At 40.9% G+C, this 19472-nt stretch overlaps 1 protein-coding gene across 1 annotated transcript in view; it reads left to right on the top strand.

Moving 5' to 3' along the window:
* LOC126484031 (uncharacterized) overlaps positions 1-19472 on the top strand; it is a 200576-nt gene that overhangs the window by 114755 nt on the left and 66349 nt on the right. The window contains exon 3 of the mRNA XM_050107362.1: positions 2083-2250. Within this exon, the coding sequence (XP_049963319.1) occupies positions 2083-2250 (168 nt within the window). The remainder of the gene's footprint in view (positions 1-2082; positions 2251-19472) is intronic.

Genomic DNA, 19472 nt, shown 5'->3' with positions numbered 1-19472 from the left:
AATTGAAGTTGTCATATGAGTGAAATTTTAAGTAACATAATTAATGTCACTGCTTGGTGCAGGTTTTTTATTTAATTTATTTTTATACTCCCAATCTCCACTTAAAACTTTTTGAATAAAACTGCAGATAATATTCACTGAACCGTTTCTGTGCAGTTGTTTCTGTTTCAGCTAAATTTTATCTTTCAAAATCTTATCAGGTACATGATATAGGGTTCAATCCTTGTGGCATAAAACCTTAGCTTCTTTTTGAAGACATGTATTTATTTGCATAAATCGGTAACCAGACACCATTAACAATGACATTTATTGGGTATACAGAGCACTGTTACCAGTTTCGAAGTGACAGGTTCATCTTCAGATGGTTGCTCACACTTGAAGTTACAAAATGGTGTACAAAGAATGGTCCCTGATTCGAGAAAAATTCCTTGAGTTTGTGGTTCCTTACAGCAGAAAAAGGAGTTTTATTGTAAAACTACCAAAAGTTCAATTATAATAATGTAAACAAATTTTGAAACAAAAGATATGTATAGTTTTGTTTTACTTACACTGAAAACCAGTAGCCATTAATGCATTATACAGACACAGGATTTTCGAAGGAAGTAACACAAAACCAAAAAACGTATTTGCAGTGTTATAAGTCATTGTTAGGTCCTTTTGCAACAAAATATTCCTTCTTCCTTACATTTTTAATTTTTGCTGTAGGGCACCAAAATCCCAAGGTACTTCTTCCAAAATCTGTGAACACCACAGTTACAGAATAACTTAATTTCAAATTTAAACACCATCTGAACATGAACCTATTCACATGACTTGACAGTTCTCTATTTGTTCCTAATGAATAGCATTATTAAGAGTAGTATGGTTACTGTTTTTATTTTAATGTAGCAATTAAGCCATAATTCAACACAGTCACGATCTCAAGATGTCAGCTTTCGACAAAATAACACATTTATTTTTGGATTTTAGTAATTTCAAACAAATATAACAACGTTATTCTGTTATATGTTAATTTAAGGTTAAACCAGGATGGTTGCAATGATATCAGTTTCAGTGTCCTATCATCAAATAGTTTTGTTTCACTATGTTTCACAAAACAATGAACAATTGTCATTTGTTGAAATTTGGGGAACATATGATCTATGCGTGTAAAAGTATCATACATTGTATTATTTTGTTTATTCCATGAGTACATACAAAAAACAAAGGAATATAAATGTTTGATTCGGTAAGGTACAAACTTATGATTTATTTCGTATAGTGTGTTATTGTCCAGCTTTTGGAGGCTCTAACAATTGCATTGATGCTCTTGACATGCCTTGAGCTTCCCTTGTATCTGAACTTACATCCAATAACACTGAGCTCAAATGGACAGATGAAATTGTACAGTTTAATAAATTGATTTTGTGTTTGCAATTGCATTAGATTTGTAATTATATATACCAAAGCTTTTTGTGCTTTCTTTAAGTAAGGAAGTCCAAATTACCAGTACTATATTCAATAATTAAATGTAACTGAACTTATTACTTCAGTGCTTGTTTCTTTCCCTCTGCATCAAATTTTATGGTTCCTGGCTTTTTTATAGTACCTGGCATTAGTGTTAATGTGTGAATATTGGTCACAAAATTACATAAAGCTGTTGCTTCGCTGCTTCAACGATGCATTAATAAATAGGACCATTGGCCCATTTGAAAGGAGTCACTGAATATCTTGTAATTTCGTAGCAGTAATTTCTGTATAAAATTTAAAATGTGGAACATTTCATCCCAGCAACCAACAAAGTAAGTTATGACGGTGGTAGTAAGAATAAGTAGTCCTAATTGTCTTCTTTATTGTACTATTTTATTTTGGTCTAGGCTATTGACCTCTTCAGAAAAGGTACACCATCTGTTTTACATTTCTGAAACATTTGTTTATTTAATTATACAGAAAATACGTATAGATGTAACAGTAATGTTAGACCTCAAAAGGAAATGGAAACATTTTTCTATACAACAGAAGAAACTGTAAATGAATAAAAATATCATGATTTGTAGTGAATAAAGAAATCTAAATAACTTATTCTCTTGTATTATGCTGTAGGTTGTAGTGGATTTAAAGCGGTGCGAGAGTAAATATGAGACTCACACTTGTAAACAATTCATGACAAAGGTAAAAGAAGATTTATGTGAGCATATTCATGATTCTGGTGAAGTGTGGTCAGATTTTATTGAGAAGACGGAACCTGCAGTTAACTGCCCAATTAAGGAGGTAAGAGTCTGCGAGAGAATTTTGATTTTTATTCATATATTGACTACATAATTTTATATTAATCATTATTGTTCTAACACAATGTCACAACAATGTTGACTTGTGAGTGTACCATGTTCAATGCTCTGGAGGGTGGTATGCCCATGCTACATTATTCCCCCCCCCCCCCCAACCAAAACACATGGACCACCAAAACGATCATGGTCAGCAGAGTTCTTTGGTTCTTTGGAGCATTACGTGTTGCTTCCTCTCGCCATATTAGGATACATCCAACTATTTTGAACACGATTGGTTTTGTGCTCCATGTGTTACAGTGTGGACAGGCATAATGTTGCCTGGGTGTGCTGACCTCCATTATCTGAACACAGTACATTCCCCAGTCACCATTATTGGGACACCGTAGTCCTTCTCCATGTGTATCTTTTCACTGGGTATATTCGGCACTTCATGAATGATGATGCGTGACAATATCGAAAAGCACAGGCGGAGGAATTGTTGCAACGACAGTACGTTCAGTAAAATGACTGGGCTGCCAGTCTCCTCAACTTAAATCCAAAAACCTACAACAAGGACTCCTTACTATCCACATAGCCAGCTTGGGACCATGTTGCAATCCCGTACTGCTGTCCTTATCATGCATCATAAAAAACCATGTCTCATCTTCAGTAATATCCAGTAGAGCATCACATATCACGGTTACTTCAGTGTAATTATCGTCTTTGAATAAAAGTATCATTTCTGTTGATCACTGCATATTTCTTCTACTTACCCTCTGTACTATACTGTAACAGTTCTTTCTATGTATGGTTCAAGTTCTATAGAGCAATCTTACTTATAGTGACACATCTGAAAGTTACTTCCGACCTTAAATTTTGCACATCAGTGTATTTTCCAAGTGTATGCAGCTTCACGTTTTTGACCATCTCCGTGACGCTCTTCTGTGGGTCAAATAAACCTGTGACCATTCGTGCTGCCCTTCCTTGTATGTGATCAGTATCTGCTGATATTGCTATTTGGTAGGGATCCCACACACTTGAACAAGACTCTATAACGGGACACATGAGTATTTTCTAAGAAATGTTCTTTATAGACTTACTGAACTTTTGAGGTACTCAATCAATGGAACCACCACATTTGTTCGTTATGAGCTTAGCAGATAATTTGAACAATGAGGAAGTACAGCGACTATTTTAAATAGGGTCTTATTACAGGCATTTTTGAAACAGAAGCAGTCTGGGATCAGACAGATCATAACAGTCGCTTCATAATGGAGAGCATTAGATGTAATATTTTGTGAAACTTGTTTCATCTATAGCACGATTTTAGTGTCAAGATAAAAATCTAACAGATGTTCACACAGTAGATGCAGATAAAAACGGACGACGTGCTATCTCGGAGGGAGTAACAGCTGCTCTTCCACAGGAATTGCATTAACAATGCTCCTTTGAATCCTTATCCGTTTAATTATTTCTTGTTCAATGGAAAATTATACTCGACTGTTTGTAGGGCATTCGGGAGCGGTTGATAGAACTGGTGAAAGTATCCATTGTGTGAACGTTACATGTAATGGGCTTCACTTCTGAGATTACAGCTGAGCGTTCGAGATACCCCTGTGGGTGTGAGAACGATCCGCACTGGTTGGACTGATCAATAGTTGGGGCGCTCTCCATACAGTAGTGTGGAATTTATGAAGAAGCTGTCACACAAAAAGTAACTTACAGGGCAGGGGTGGCCCTAGAAAACACGAGACATAGGTGCTGTACCTCAAACAAGATAACAAACAGGTTGTGCATCTAACAATGAAATCAAACACTGTTCCACACAAATCCCTGTTTATTACAAACATTCCTGCTGACATAAATGAATAACAAATTGTAACAGGATCAGTTCGATTACAAGCAATGCAGAAAATAAGGAAACTATTCCTTGTTAACTTGGGTCAATACGTATGAAAGGTATAGTGGAAATCAAAGTCCACATTTGGTGAAATATGAGATTCTGGTATCTTTTGATACTATGTATGTAGTACTACATTCCAACAGCTTCATTAATTAAAAAAAAATTCTCATAATCCCTAAGAAATCGGCACAGAAAAAAGTGTCTAGGGAAAAAAGCAAACAAAACTCTCTGTGAAATGAAAAAATAACCCAAGTCCTTAAACATTTTGTCTGAATATACGTCTGTGGGCACACATATTTCGTGTTCTTCCAGGTTATTCATTATTGCATTTTCTATTTTTTCTGCGTTTTGTTTATGGTAAAATGTGGATTGGTAACTTTCGCAATTTCAGGTGTGTACTTTAGATCTAATTGAGATGTTCCTATCTGTTTGTTCAATATAAAATGGGTTACAACCAATGCATAAGATTTTAAATATTCCTGTGTTCGAGAACATTGATATTTTTGTTTTTCCCGATTCCATTTTCGTTTCTAATCAGTTGCTGGTACGGAACGTCATTCTCACCTTATTCTTTTTAGATATTTTATTGAGTTCTCCTGAAATTTGGCCAATGCATGGTGTTGTCACATAAGTAGGTTTTTGTAATTTTTTCTTCTTTTATCAGCGTTATTAATATGCTTACGTTTTGTGTTTTTCGTTGTGTGAGTTGATCGTATAGTCCGAGTACTATTGCACAGTTAAAACCATTCTGTTGTGCTACATATCGTAATTTCTTTCTGTGTTGCACCAGTGCCAAGTGGTAAGTTCATGGTACGGTTGGGCATTGAGTTACAGAATGCAAGTTTATGTGGATATATGTGACAGGAGTGATTGTTAATAATAATATATGTTGTGGTAGTTTTCCTATACATGTCAGGTCTATAGTGGTGGGTGCTATTACTTATTGTTAGGTCTCGAAAGTTTATTGATTCGCTCTGTTCAACTTCTATTGTGAATTTTATTTTAAGGAGTAAGCTAATTAAATTTTGGTGAACCAGTTGTATGTAATTTTAGTTACCATTTACAGGTAATAGGGTGTCATCTACATATTTGTGGAGTAGACAATTTTATGTAAAGTGGGCCAATTTTAGCAGGAAAAAATTCTTCTGATGTATGTATTGATATATATATCAGCAATTGTGCCTACAGTAAATCAAATTATGATTGGTAAATGAGATGCACCATTAGGGCAATAGGCTGCTGGGAACCGCACTCCATACCTCCTTGTCTTTCTCACTATAATAACCACTTTTTTAAGGCGAACGAATCACTGTCGTTATTGCCAACGGATGCAAAGAACGTCGTTTTCGCTTCCCGTAGGTGCAACTAATCCACTGTGTTGCGAAAATTTACAGAGTGAAGGCCCCTGTAGAGAAGCCACGTGCGAGCAGTGAGGAGCATTTGCCAGCATAAATGTAACCTTAGTTGTAAGACAAAGACAATACTGGGTATCCCTCCCCAAATATGCACAACTAGACACTCACTTGTCTATGCTTACCTCGCCTCCATATCGCTGGAAAGAACAGAGAACAGCAGTGCAATACATGATGGAGGGTTACCAATATCATTGTTAATCATTCACTTTCTGTTCCAGGTCTGAATGAAACAGAGTAAAACGCATCATTTTGATTTCTATTAACCTGAACATATGAGAGGTAGTCATAAGGTTTTAGTTACGAAGACGAAAAAATCAGGCTGTGGCTATGAAACGTTGTGACAGTGTTACATCTTTTCCACTTATTTACTGTTTACCACCACTCATTTTCTCCAACAATGGATCTTGGTTATAGAAGTCTGAACTTTAGCTGTTCACTGTTCCACATCAAAGAAAACCTCGGCATCATTCTGGAAATAACTGCAAAGAATGGTTTGTTCAGAGAAGGCCATAGGAAGGTGGCACAGGTTTCATGTCAGCAGAATACTGATTAGGTGGTTGGGGAGGGGGGGGCATATGGGAAGGAGGCAGTAGGTTCCCTGTTAGCAGAATACTGATTATCAGGGGAATGTGTGTGGTTGGTGAGTGGATGGGGGGAATGGAAAGGAGACATTAAAGTCCATATCAGCAGAACACTGATTAGGAGGGAAGGGGTTGGATTGTGGGTGGGGGAGGGAATGGGAAAGATGCAGTGGGTTCCATGTCAGCAGAATACTGATCAGCGAGAGAAGGTGTGTGGATGGCTAATGGGGGGAGGGGATTCTTCTGGGGAAAGTGGTGTGGTAGTGGGTGGATGGGAATGGAAAGGGGCACTGGGTTCCATGTCAGCAGAATACTGGTTGGGGGAAGAGGTGTGATTAGTGGATAGGGGGGGGGGGGGAGGGAAAGGCAAGGTGGAACTGGGTTCCATGTCAGGAGAACACTAATGAGGAGGGAAGGGATGTGGATGGCAGGTATCATAAATGAGTGAGAAGAGTGTTTTAATGGAATAAATTTTTATTTAATGTTAAGTAACATTGGTTAAGAATAAATTTTCAATGTGTGTACCACATATAATCGTAGTAGAGTTGTATTAAGGGACAATTTATCTTCTCAGGTTGGTTGGGGGTGTGTGGGCAGGGAGGGTTGCAGGATAGAAATGTAAAGGAAGACACATTACAGGAATGTGGCCATGCACATCCCTCTATAATGTGTCTTCAAACCAAAGAGCAACCAGGCGAGTCTCCAATCACTCTAATCGGCTACATTACATCAGGAAACTAAAGGGTGCTTCAGAATATTATAGCAACATTTCTGCAGCATTCATTGGTTACATGACGCATCTATCTAATCTTCAACATTCTTTCGTAGCGCCACATTTCGAAAGCTTCTGTTCTCTTCTTATCTGAACTTTTATCGTCCATGTTTTAATTCTGCTGTTTGATGAAAACAATTTTCCCTTCTTCAGAAACGTTTTTCTTGCCATTGCTAGTCTACATTGATGCCCAGATAGCAAAACTCATTTATTACTTTTAATGTCTCTTTTTCCACTCTAATTTTATCACTGTCACCTGATTTAGTTCAACTAAATTCCATTACACTTTTTTTGTTTTTGCTCATTTTTCTCTTATATGCTCCTTTTAAGACACTGTCCATTCCATTCAACTGCATTTCCAAGTCGTTTGCTGTCTCTGACAGAATTACACTGTCATCAGCAAACTGTAAGTTTTTTTTCCTTCACCTTGAAATTTAATTCCTACTCCCAATTTCACCTTGCTTTGCTTTACAGCTTAATCAGTGTACAGACTGAATAGTAATAGGGATAGGCCACAACTCTGTCTCACTGCCTCTCAATCACTGGTTCCCTTTGACTCTTATGATTGCCGTCTGGTTTGTGTACAAGTTGTAAAAAATGTTTCTCTCCCTGTATTTTAACGCTGCTACTACCACACTTACGTGATTTACATGAAATAGTTTTGTTTAATTTTGACTCCATCGTAAAAACCCAAATATCAAATACAGATTTTCAACACCAACAATTTTCAAGGGACATTAAATCCTTACTTTTCCCTCCATCCCTCATACCGAAGGACTTGGCGTTAAGTCCCTCCGAATATCAAGCGTTAGAATACGGTGTAACTTACTCCTTAACATACGAAAAGCAACAAATTTCCCCAATTCAAAGTTACCCCAATGGCTTATTTCTAGAAATAATTTAATGATTTTAGGTCTATCTTTACTTCTCTTTGAATATATGTAGGTCATGAGCTCCGCTCTCGGTATTGTTAGCTAACGTTTTAGATGCCATTTTTTCATTCTCTTTTTTGTGCTCTCTTTCTTAGCTCCTAGTAAGTTATAATTGATCCACAAATACTTAATAATGATAATGTTGCAGTGAGTGAAAAAATTACATTCTCTCATGCAACAGCTAAAATGTTTAAAATGTGCATGCTACCAAAGAATCACAATGCCATCAATACAAAGATGTAGGACAACTGATCCATATGCCATTCTACAAAGCCTGTGAAGGGTTTTTCACCTGTGTAATAAAGTCTTGACGCCGAGAAAAGTGCCGAAACATTAAACAGAAGGAGACATAACAGTGGGAGGCGTAAAGACGCAGGCCGTTAAGTGTGCAAATGATCAAGCAGTGCTCGCTGATTAATGGGGCCGATGGACTAGGAAGATACGTGTATAGTTCTGAAGTGTAATTGTGAGAAAAACTTCTGAAACTGAAGTGCACTGACTGACTGACGAATGAAGAAGTATTGCTGAGAAGAGAACTGGTGGAAATGACGAAATGAGGAAAGTTTCTTAGCTGGGACGTACATTGAACAGAAATAGAGTATCACAATGACCGATCAAGGACGCAGGAAATGGAGGTGAAGAAACAAGACTTGGAGTAGTGGTTGGCAGCAAGTTAAGGAAGAGGCAAAGGAAAAAGCAAAATAAGGGAGTCTCGTCAGTACCTGTCGTACTACAAATGTACCAAAGAAGAAGACTCCACAAACTGTATGTTATCTGTTCTGATGCAAGAGAGAGCCAGACGGCCTTGATAGCACTAGGATAAATAAGACATTAAGTAAATAATAAAAACTATATGCAAGTAGATTTTTAGAAATTACGACATACAAACCTTTCTCTGTAGAGGAGATAGCTGGTTCGAATCGTGGTAGTGAAAAATTTTTACTGCCAGTATTCACTGCAGACAAGTGGAGGAGAGGTAGTGGGCTAAAGTTTTTAATCACTAGTCTTTGCTTTAGTGTTCTGGATTAAGTGAGGCACGGTGCACCATTGGTTGTGATCCACCCACTGGATGGGGACATTTAGCTCGGCAGGCCTCTTGGTCCTATTCGAGAGCAATGGGCTATGTACCAGCACCGGCCTCCACCTTTTCGCTCTCCTTTGTCCACAACGACATAAACCCAACGCTACACTGTAAAAGCACCCATCATAGTCGTCCATACTCGGCACTTGATAATAGATCAGACGAAGGAAGGCAGACCACGTTGACTAGGGCCTTGTCTGGAATGGGGATTTAGGATTCATGCACTTGGCACTTGCGCCCCCCCCCCCCGCCCTCCCCCTACTTGCACTACTCTGACTGGACTACAAACAAATACTACAACGCAGAATGAATTTTTACTCCTTAGTGGAGTGTGTATGGTTTGAATCTACTTGGCAGATTATAGCTCTGTGCCAGATTGGAACTCGAATATGGGATATTTGCCTTCTAGAGGCAAGTCCTTCATCGACTGGGCTGTGCAGGTGTGACTCAGAACGTGCCCTCACAACTTTACTTCTGCTCGTGCCCCTTTCCCCACCTTCTAGACTTCACCGAAGTCCTCCTATGTAGATAGTAAGACTAGTGCATCTGGGAGAAATGACAGCCACAGCCTAGAGGATTGTTTCCGGAAAGAATCCTCTGCGCTGGAGTGTACGCTGATTTGATACTTCGTGATGTTTCGTAGGTAAGAGAAGAGGTACTACCAGAGGAGAGGCTGTGAGGGTTAGTCGTCAGTTGTGCTCGGATAGCTCACTAGGCAGACCACTTGCCTATGAAAGGCCAAGGCGTTAGGATTGAGTTCTGTTCGATACACAGTTTCAGTCTGTCAGAAAGCTTAAATATAATTTCAGGGTGGGCCACTCGAGCGATTCAACGTCTGAGACATCTCGATCTGTCTCATGTTATTTGTAAAAACTGGATGATGAATGCTTGAATACCACAATACCCCTGACACAGAGTATTCATACAGAGGCGTTGTTACACGTTACTGTGTGATTTGTGGTAATTTGTCTGTTGAGCTGATGTGGATTAATCGCAAGACATTACGCGATACAGAGATTAAATGCACTATTCAAGACTAAAATCTGCCCTAGGTATTTATACAGGGTGTCCCATTTATTTTGACTACCCTAAGTAACTGTTTGTCCAGATGCAAACTACAAAATATTTCAAGCAAATGTTCTTTAGCCGTCAAGGGGACATTAATCAGCATGATTGCCTTCGTTGAAGCTTTGTTTTTTACAAAGATATTAACAGCGGTATGACTTTTTTAACTGGCATCCTGTACTTTTTATTCGGTAATGCATTTCATCTCCTAAAGAGCTATTCTAAAATGTATCACAGTGTACCATTCACTGAAACACACGTTATTAAGTACATAACACAACACTGAGTTTGAGCCCGTGATTACAACTCGTCCACTTGCTGGAGCTGTCAGAAAACAAATGCAAACCAAGTAAAAACATAACACAAAATTGACTTTGACTGTCCTGTACCATTGCCCAGTTCAAGTGTTCAAGTTGGCGTGTGCTCACATGTGGATTCATAGCAACGGAAGCGAGAACAGCTTCGTCTGTACGGTTGCTACGACGATTGGGTTGTCGTGGGTTGAAACTTCCCGTGTCCTGAAGCGTCACAACAAGACGAGAAAACATACGTCGGGAAGGCAGGTTTTGTCAGGATATCGCTCTCTGTACAGTTCCGCTGTCTGCGTAGCGTTTCGCCTACCTTCAACAACAACAACAACAACAACAACAACAATAAAAGAAACGTTATGTCGATGCAGTTTGTGGGAAGGACAGCCTTTACTGTATGGCTGCTCTACACAACAGTATTTAAAAGGACTAAACTACTGTACTAAATCTACCCATACATATGAAAACAGTACTGCAATTACTGTTCAGCTAACTTACATTCCCAATAGATGAGTAGCATTTCTACCTTCTCTTCGTTGGTGTACATTCTTCTCACACAACTCTTCGACTGACGATTGTTGATGGAGTGATGGGTGTGCATTCTACTTATGTTTACATTTGTCCTCTGTCAACGTCAGCTAGTGGATGTGTTCCAATACCCCGAGTACCTGCGCTAAGCGCTGGGAGCGTCAACGTCAATGTTGTGTTATGTAATTAATAACGTTGTGTTTCAGTAAATGGTACACTGTGATAGATTTTTGAATAGGTCTTTAGGAGATGTAATGAATTACCGAATAAAAAATACAGGCCGCCATTTAAAAAAGTCATACCGATGTTCATATCTTTGTAAAAAACAAAACAAAAAAATGGTTCAAATGGCTCTGAGCGCTATGGAACTTAACATCTGAGGTCATCAGTCCCCCAGAATTTAGAACTACTTAAACCTAACTAACCTAAGAATATCACACACATCCATGCCCGAGGCAGGATTCGAACCTGCGACCGCAGGGGTCGTGCGGTTCCAGACTGAAGCGCCTAGAACCGCTCAGCCACACCGGCCGGCCGTAAAAAACAAAGTTACAACGTAGGCAATCATACTGATTGATGTACCCCTGACGGCAAAAGAACATTTGCCTGAAACATTGGCCGGCCGAAGTGGCCGTGCGGTTAAAGGCGCTGCAGTCTGGAACCGCACGACCGCTACGGTCGCAGGTTCGAATCCTGCCTCGGGCATGGATGTTTGTGATGTCCTTAGGTTAGTTAGGTTTAACTAGTTCTAAGTTCTAGGGGACTAATGACCTCAGCAGTTGAGTCCCATAGTGCTCAGAGCCATTTGAACCAATTTGAACCTGAAACATTTTGTAATTTGCATCTGGACAAACAGTTATTTCGGGTAGTCAAGATAAATGGTAAACCCTGTACATGCGCGCACTCGTGTGTGTGTGTGTGTTTGTGTGTGTATGTGTGTGTGTGTGTGTTTATTAGTGGTGGAGGATTTGGTAATTACTAGTATTATTAATAAATGCTAATTATTCTGGAGTACTTAAGGGTCTGAAGAGCAACACAAAATAACACTGTGAAATGAACAACACGCTAAGAATCTATAACTGGCTGAATAAGAGTGGTCGGACAGTATACACGAAAATTCCATAATTTTCAGAAATAAAATAACTTCATATGGAGCTCTCACAATAGACTCCAAATATGCTGATTGGACAGTACTGCAGCAGAGCCAGATCTGATGCAGTTTTCATTGTTGCCAGATATCCTGTCCCACTTCCCCCTGTTTCTCCCCTCCCCCATCAACCCAGTCCCTCTTCTCCACTTCTCTAGGCCAACTGGGTGGCTCCTTCAGGTCAGGAAAGTTGGTGCAGCCTGCGTGGTAGCCGCACTAATCCAACGTCACCACCAAGATCAAGATGTATTGGATAGGGTGACTTATAAGCACCATTACACTGAATTTATGATTTGTGGCTCCATTTTTACGATATATTATCCTATCATGTTTTATGATTTATTACCCAAAATTTCAGCAAATTCAAATGCATATTGTCCTACTGGTTAGGGAAATGAGCATAGCCTGCGTGGTTGAGGGATAGCCCAGTGATATTTAACATGAGTCATGAGGCTTTGTGTAGATTGAAACGTAGTGAGCAGTTGCACTCGCATTAAAAGTGTATATAATCAAGGTCAGAGAAGTTTTATTTTCGCGTGTACCATCGAGCGTAGGTGTGGAATAGATAGTTACTCTAGGGTTCCTTCTAGCACAATGTGGGGAAGGAAGGATATAGTTACGAAAGCCATTACATTATACATAACAACACTGTTGTTCACTTTAGCCAGTCACATACACACTATGTGATCAAAAGTATTCGGACACCCCCAAAAACATACGTTTTTCATGTTAGGTGCACTGTGCTTGCTGCCACCTTCTGCCAAGTACTCCATATCAGCGACCTCAGTAGTCATTAGACATAACGAGAGAGCAGAATGGGGCGCTCCGCGGAACTCACAGACTTCGAACGTGGTCAGGTGATTGGGTGACACTTCTGTCATACGCCTGTACGCGAGATTTCCACACTCCTAAACATCTCTAGGTCCACTGTTTCCGATGTGATATTGAAGCGGGAACGTGAAGGGATACGTACAACCCAAAAGCGTACAGGCCGACCTGTTGACTGACAGAGACCGCCGACAGTTGAGGAGGGTCGTAATGCGTAATAGGCAGACATCTATCCAGACCATCACATTGGAATTCCAAACCGAATCCGCATCCACTGCAAGTACTATGTCAGTTAGGCGGGAGGTGAGAGAACTTCGATTCCATGGTCGAGCGGCTGCTCATAAGCCACACATCACGCCAGTAAATGCCAAACGACGTCTCGCTTGGTGTAAGGGGCGTAAACATTGGACGACTGAAGAGTCGGAAAACGTTGTGTGGAGTGACGAATCATGGTACACAATGTGGCAATCCGATGGCAGGGTGTGAGCGTGGCGAATGCCCGCTGAACATCATCTGCCATCGTGTGTAGTGTCAACGGTAAAATTCGGAGGCGGTGGTGTTATGGTGTCGTCGTGTTTTTCATGGAGGGTGCTCGCACCCCTTGTTTTGCGTAGCACTACCACAGCACAGGCCTACATTGATTTTTTATACACCATCTTGCTTCCCACTGTTGAAGAGCAATTAGGGGATGGCGATTGCATCTTTCAACACGATCGAGCACCTTTTCATAATGCACGGCCTGTGGCGGACTAGATACACAATAAAATCCCTGTAATGGACTGACCTGCACAGCGTATTGACCTGAATCCTATAGAACACTGTACAGGATGGCAATCAGTCAAGGGATACTTTAGGGAATTGGTTTAAATATTTGCTTCAAAGGCCCAGTCAAATCTTTACAAGGGTTCTCCCCGAGTAATTTACGCCATGCCTACGTGACACAAGTTGCCTGTCTTTCAGAACCGAGGCAGTTCTGTCCAGTTAAAGCTGCTGACAAGAGACGCCTTCAGCCCTCTGCTGAAACTGCTAGCGAATTCACGCCATTGCTTTCAGCCAATTGGGTGCGCGGGATACCGATCACGTGTGAGGACGCAGGAGTCGTCTGCGGTGCAGAACACAGTTGCTTCTCTCTCTTGTAATCCAGACCTCGAGCAGAACAGACGTCTTTTTGGAAGGCAGAGCCTCTGGCTCTGCTTTTCACGACCGTAATGTAACAACCGCCACCCCTCGCCCCCTTCCCCAAACCTTGTATTCCAGAAGTGGTACCATAAAAATTAACATTGGTGTCAGGGATCCTAAACATTTACAGTTGGTGTCAGAAGTGCCTGTACACTCTACAACACCTTTGGGAAGTTTTGGAACGGCACCTTCGTGCCATGCCTCATCGACCGACGTCGATACCTCTCGTCAGTGCAGCAGTCCGCGAAGAATGGGCTGCCATTCCCCAAGAAACCTTCCATCACCTAATTGAACGTATGCTTGCTAGATTGGAAGCTGTCATCAAGGCTAAGGGTGGGCCAACACCATATTGAATTCCACCATTACCGATGGAGGGCCCCACGAACTTGTAAGTCATTTTCAGCCACGTGTCGGGATGTTTTTCATCACATAGTGTATATTCCGCAGAAGGTAGCCAGGTAGCGTGTGGGAGCAGTTACAGCTTGCCACCGGCGTGCGAGCGCACAACGTCCGGAGCTCAGGGCTCAAGACTGAATGAGGCACAGTGGACCCTTCCACCTGCACTGCCTCCTCGTGACCGAAAAACCAGTTCACAACAACGCCTGCCCTACGCTAGGTGAGGGCTCTCCTGAATGAAATAATTTCATACTGACAATGGAAATTACAGACTTTACTGTATTGCATGTCACTATTGTTATGTTGTCCTTTGGATGCTGCATGGTCCTTTAGTGGATACGGGAAAGAGTAACAGATGCCGTTCATGACCAGAGATTTGTGTTCTAATTAATTCTTTAAGTAATATAAAATAGTAAAAATAGGCTATACCTTTGTTGCTGAAGCTGCAGCGTCAGTTGCTAACAGTATATTTCAATGTAGAGACAGAGACCAAAAAATTTATAAATCTATTACTCTTCAATATAATGTCTATTCAGAAGACACTATGGCCACTATGGAAGTCTGTAATGTTATTCAACTGGCAAACACTCAGTGCATGAATGTTCGAACTCAAGTACACCCGCAGCAGGAGCTCTGGAGAGAGGACTCCATTTTATTGGCAGTAGCGTAATCGTTCGTGGCAGCGCCCTCCTGCCACGGTGGCGTCTGCAGCATACGCGGCAATCCTAAGCGCGCGTATTTGAAGGTGCAGCCGACCGAATGACGCCTGATACCGCAACTATGACTAGAGCTCTGAATTAACATATATTACTCTGACACATTTTTTCAGTTTAATAATTTTACAAGAAGAAGTTTGTACTCTTCCACAACAGTTTACTGCCTATAAGATCAAAAGGGTCACCAAATTTCTCCATCTTAACGATTTTTCCAAGAAGCTTGTACGCCGTTTTGACTTTAATGATTTTCCAAGACATGTGCTACAAGACAGTGCGGATTGGACAACCTCTGATTTTTCTATGTATCTATCTATCACTATAATTCACTAAGTGATCTGTAAGTTTTCATTTGAATGATTTTTGCAATAAAATTTCTTTATCCTCTTCTAGCCTCATGCAAAGCCTCATATACAGGAATACAGATGTTACACAGGAAGGGAAGGACGTCGAGATGTTTTTTGTAAACAATTACAACACTTTTATTATAAACACCTAAGATTGGAACTCCAGGGATCCCCATACACGCTGTCATCACGCACAGCGTGACCGTGTACTCGCTTCGCCTCCAGGCTCTCACGTCCCACGCCGCAGTGCTACATTATCCAATCGAAGCTACCACATGACTCCACCTAGCTACACCACCAGTATAGTCGATGCTGCTCCAGATGGCTCACCAGCCCATGTGCTACCGATGATACTGCGAGAACAGTTGATAACTGTGAAACAATCGGGTATAACACGTATGTGAACTTCTATTATAGTGCAGATACATGACGCCACCACTTTCGTTGCTAATACAATTATTTCCTCTGTTTACTTTTTTCTAAAAGCGTATATAAATTCGTGTAATTTTATTAAAGAGTTCTGACATACATGTGCAGGCAGCACCTAACACACATCGGAAACATCATGAATAATGCACGAAAAACGGTTTTGAAAATCGGATTCATTTCCCGAAATACGTCATACAGATCTGAATATTAGCACTATGTATACGAGTATTGTATATCACGACATATTGCACTGTTTGAAGAATCACCAAGTGCGTTTTTCCTGCTGTGTGGGCAGATATTTGCAGTTTAGTTTTTGCAGTAAGTAGATCGTGGCAACAAATGCTGCTCATCACTTCTTTGATACGAGATTCAGAAGCGATGGAAATTTCACTTTGTTTCCCATAACGAACAAAAAATAATTTAAAGTGGAATTTTACGTATTTATTCGATAGAGCAGTTTCCAAATTAGTCAGAGCGATATCCATTTAATCGATATGTATTTACATGTATATTAATATACTGTATTTAGATCCTCTGACGTTACATAGGACACAACCTCCGAGACGTGCTTGACAGCGTGTTGATTCACAGTCTGCATACAATACGGTAGTTCTGCACCACGCAAAACTTTGGTAAGCTTCAAGAGATATATGGAATCTAATGTTTATGAAAATTCCTGTAAATTTTTGTCGAAAAGTTGAAGTTCACTAGCGTCACAGTTGTGTCCAGATCATACACGTTTGGTGGCCAGGAAAGAGGACATTGAATGCCTCAAGTACTAAGTTTCAATATTACCCATAAAACCAATTTCAACAAGTCCAAATACCTATACAGATTATTCCAGCGACAAGCACACTTTAAGCTGCAGATTACATCAGTAATAGCTCCAAAGGGACTTAAATGCGGTTCCAGTGGTGAAATTTGCTTTGTAAATAAACCTATTAACATAAATTCCTTTATATATTGTTAACAATTTCACCGACAGGCAACTGCTCATTAAAATTCTATTTTGTGCATTTTCCGTGCTTCGTTTTGAGTAAGCGTAGAGTGATATTCTATACCTGTCACTGTCACTTCATTGTTCCGATGTGGAAAAAATAGTAATTTTGTCTTGATATCATAAAAAGAATTTAGATAATTGTTAAATACGCTACAAATTACCTCTATCACATGATGCTGTTAGATGGATAACACCCGCTTGCCAACTTACGAGGTGCATTCAAGTTCTAAGGCCTCCGATTTTTTTTCTCCGGACTGGAAAGAGATAGAAACATGCGCATTGTTTTAAAATGAGGCCGCGTTCATTGTCAATACGTCCCAGAGATGGCAGCACCGTACGGCAGATGGAATTTTACCGCCAGTGGCGAGAATAAGAACTGTTTTAAATACTTAAAATGGCGACGTTTTCCTTACTTGAACAGCGTGCAATCATTGGTTTTCTGAATTTGCGTGGTGTGAAACCGATTGAAATTCATCGACAGTTGAAGGAGACATGTGGTGATGGAGTTATGGATGTGTCGAAAGTGCGTTCGTGGGTGTGACAGTTTAATGAAGGCAGAACATCGTGTGACAACAAACCGAAACAGCCTCGGGCTCGCACAAGCCGGTCTGACGACGTGATTGAGAAAGTGGAGAGAATTGTTTTGGGGAATCGCCGAATGACTGTTGAACAGATCGCCTCCAGAGCTGGCATTTCTGTGGGTTCTGTGCACACAATCCTGCGTGACGACCTGAAAATGCGAAAAGTGTCATCCAGGTGGGTGCCACGAATGCTGACGGACGACCACATGGCTGCCCGTGTGGCATGTTGCCAAGCAATGTTGACGCGCAACGACAGCATGAATGGGACTTTCTTTTCGTCGGTTGTGACAATGGATGAGACGTGGATGCCATTTTTCAATCCAGAAACAAAGCGCCAGTCATCTCAGTGGAAGCACACAGATTCACCGCCACCAAAAAAATTTCGGGTAACCGCCAGTGCTGAAAAAATGATGGTGTCAATGTTCTGGGACAGCGAGTGCGTAATCCTTACCCATTGCGTTCCAAAGGGCACTACGGTAGCAGGTGCATCCTACGAAAACATTTTGAAGAACAAATTCCTTCCTGCACTGCAACAAAAACGTCCGGGAAGGGCTGCGCGTGTGCTGTTTCACCAAGACAACGCACCTGCACATCGAGCTAACGTTACGCAACAGTTTCTTCGTGATAACAACTTTGAATTGATTCCTCATGCTCCCTACTCACCTGACCTGGCTCCTAGTGACTTGTGGCTTTTTCCAACAATGAAAGACACTCTCCGTGGCCGCACATTCACCAGCCGTGCTGCTATTGCCTCAGCGATTTTCCAGTGGTCAAAACAGGCTCCTAAAGGAGCCTTCGCCGCTGCCATAGAATCATGGCGTCAGCGTTGTGAAAAATGTGTACGTCTGCAGGGCGATTACGTCGATAAGTAACGCCAGTTTCATCGATTTCGGGTGAGTAGTTGATTAGAAAAAAAATTGGAGGCCTTAGAACTTGAATGCACCTCGTACAGTGTTTGTGATGGAGGGTACATGGATCCATGTCCGGGTAAACCAATCTATTAGTCCTGCTTTCTTTTCGCGATCATTTTGCAAGGCGTTTGGGGGAGGACGTAATATCTAGCCTGAAACATAACGCCCCAAATTTTTCAACAGTGAACCTCCCCATAACGCACAACGCCTCCCTTATAGCGATGCTTTCTATACATTTTGTTTCTTTTTTATGTAGTCATTCCTCTTTAGGCTCCTCCAGTTGGTTGCTTTCCGATATTTTTACGATCATTGCTGTCTCCAGCTATTATACAGTACCGGATTTCTTGTCCTACATGTACTGCGTCCAGCTTTCCCCAGCTCTCATCACCAAACCTCTGCAATTCACTATAGTCCTCCAGTGTTACCACCTCCTTACAGGCAGCCGCACCATGCGTTGCCAGCACTGCATAGTACGACAAGCAGCCTGTGTTTGACTTATACACATTCCTTTCTTCTCCATCCCAAAACACTTACTGATGGATTAGATTTAGAGGTGTATATAAATTAAAATATAGCCTGACAGCTGTGTTGCTTCCTTGCGTGGTAAAGCGACACAAACTGCAAAACTCCACTCTATATGCAACTTTTTTGATGTCTGAAATCCAACACAGAGTTCATCGACTGATTGGTGAAATACCCAAGTTATAAAACGTTTGTTTCGTGGAGTCTTCGACTACAGAACAATGTTAACAGTGTGTAGCACATTTATAGAAACACATACCACAGAATACTAGATTCCTTGCATATAAAAACAATTCATGACCTACTTTCAATTATAATTTTAGCACATGACTTATGTCTCTTTCCTGTGACAGCACCTACACCCAGGAAATTCAAAATAGTATCTCTCGCCAGCACTCTATTCAACTTGTTCGCCCTGTAGCGACTTGTTTCACTTTGGTAGTCCTCTCCACCAATATAGGCTGACGAGGGCAATCATGACTGGTAGACAGGAACCGTTTGTATATAAACCCACCAGTTCGTCTAGCCTTCAAAGCGATGTTGGCGATCACAAGTTAAGTTTTATTTGAATGCTTGCGAACATCAATG

This window comes from Schistocerca serialis, chromosome 6 (genome assembly GCF_023864345.2).
Source record: "Schistocerca serialis cubense isolate TAMUIC-IGC-003099 chromosome 6, iqSchSeri2.2, whole genome shotgun sequence".
Classification (NCBI taxonomy): Eukaryota; Metazoa; Arthropoda; class Insecta; order Orthoptera; family Acrididae; genus Schistocerca; species Schistocerca serialis.
The sequence above is the reverse complement of the archived record's forward strand: the minus strand, read 5'-3'. Positions and strand labels throughout refer to the sequence as shown.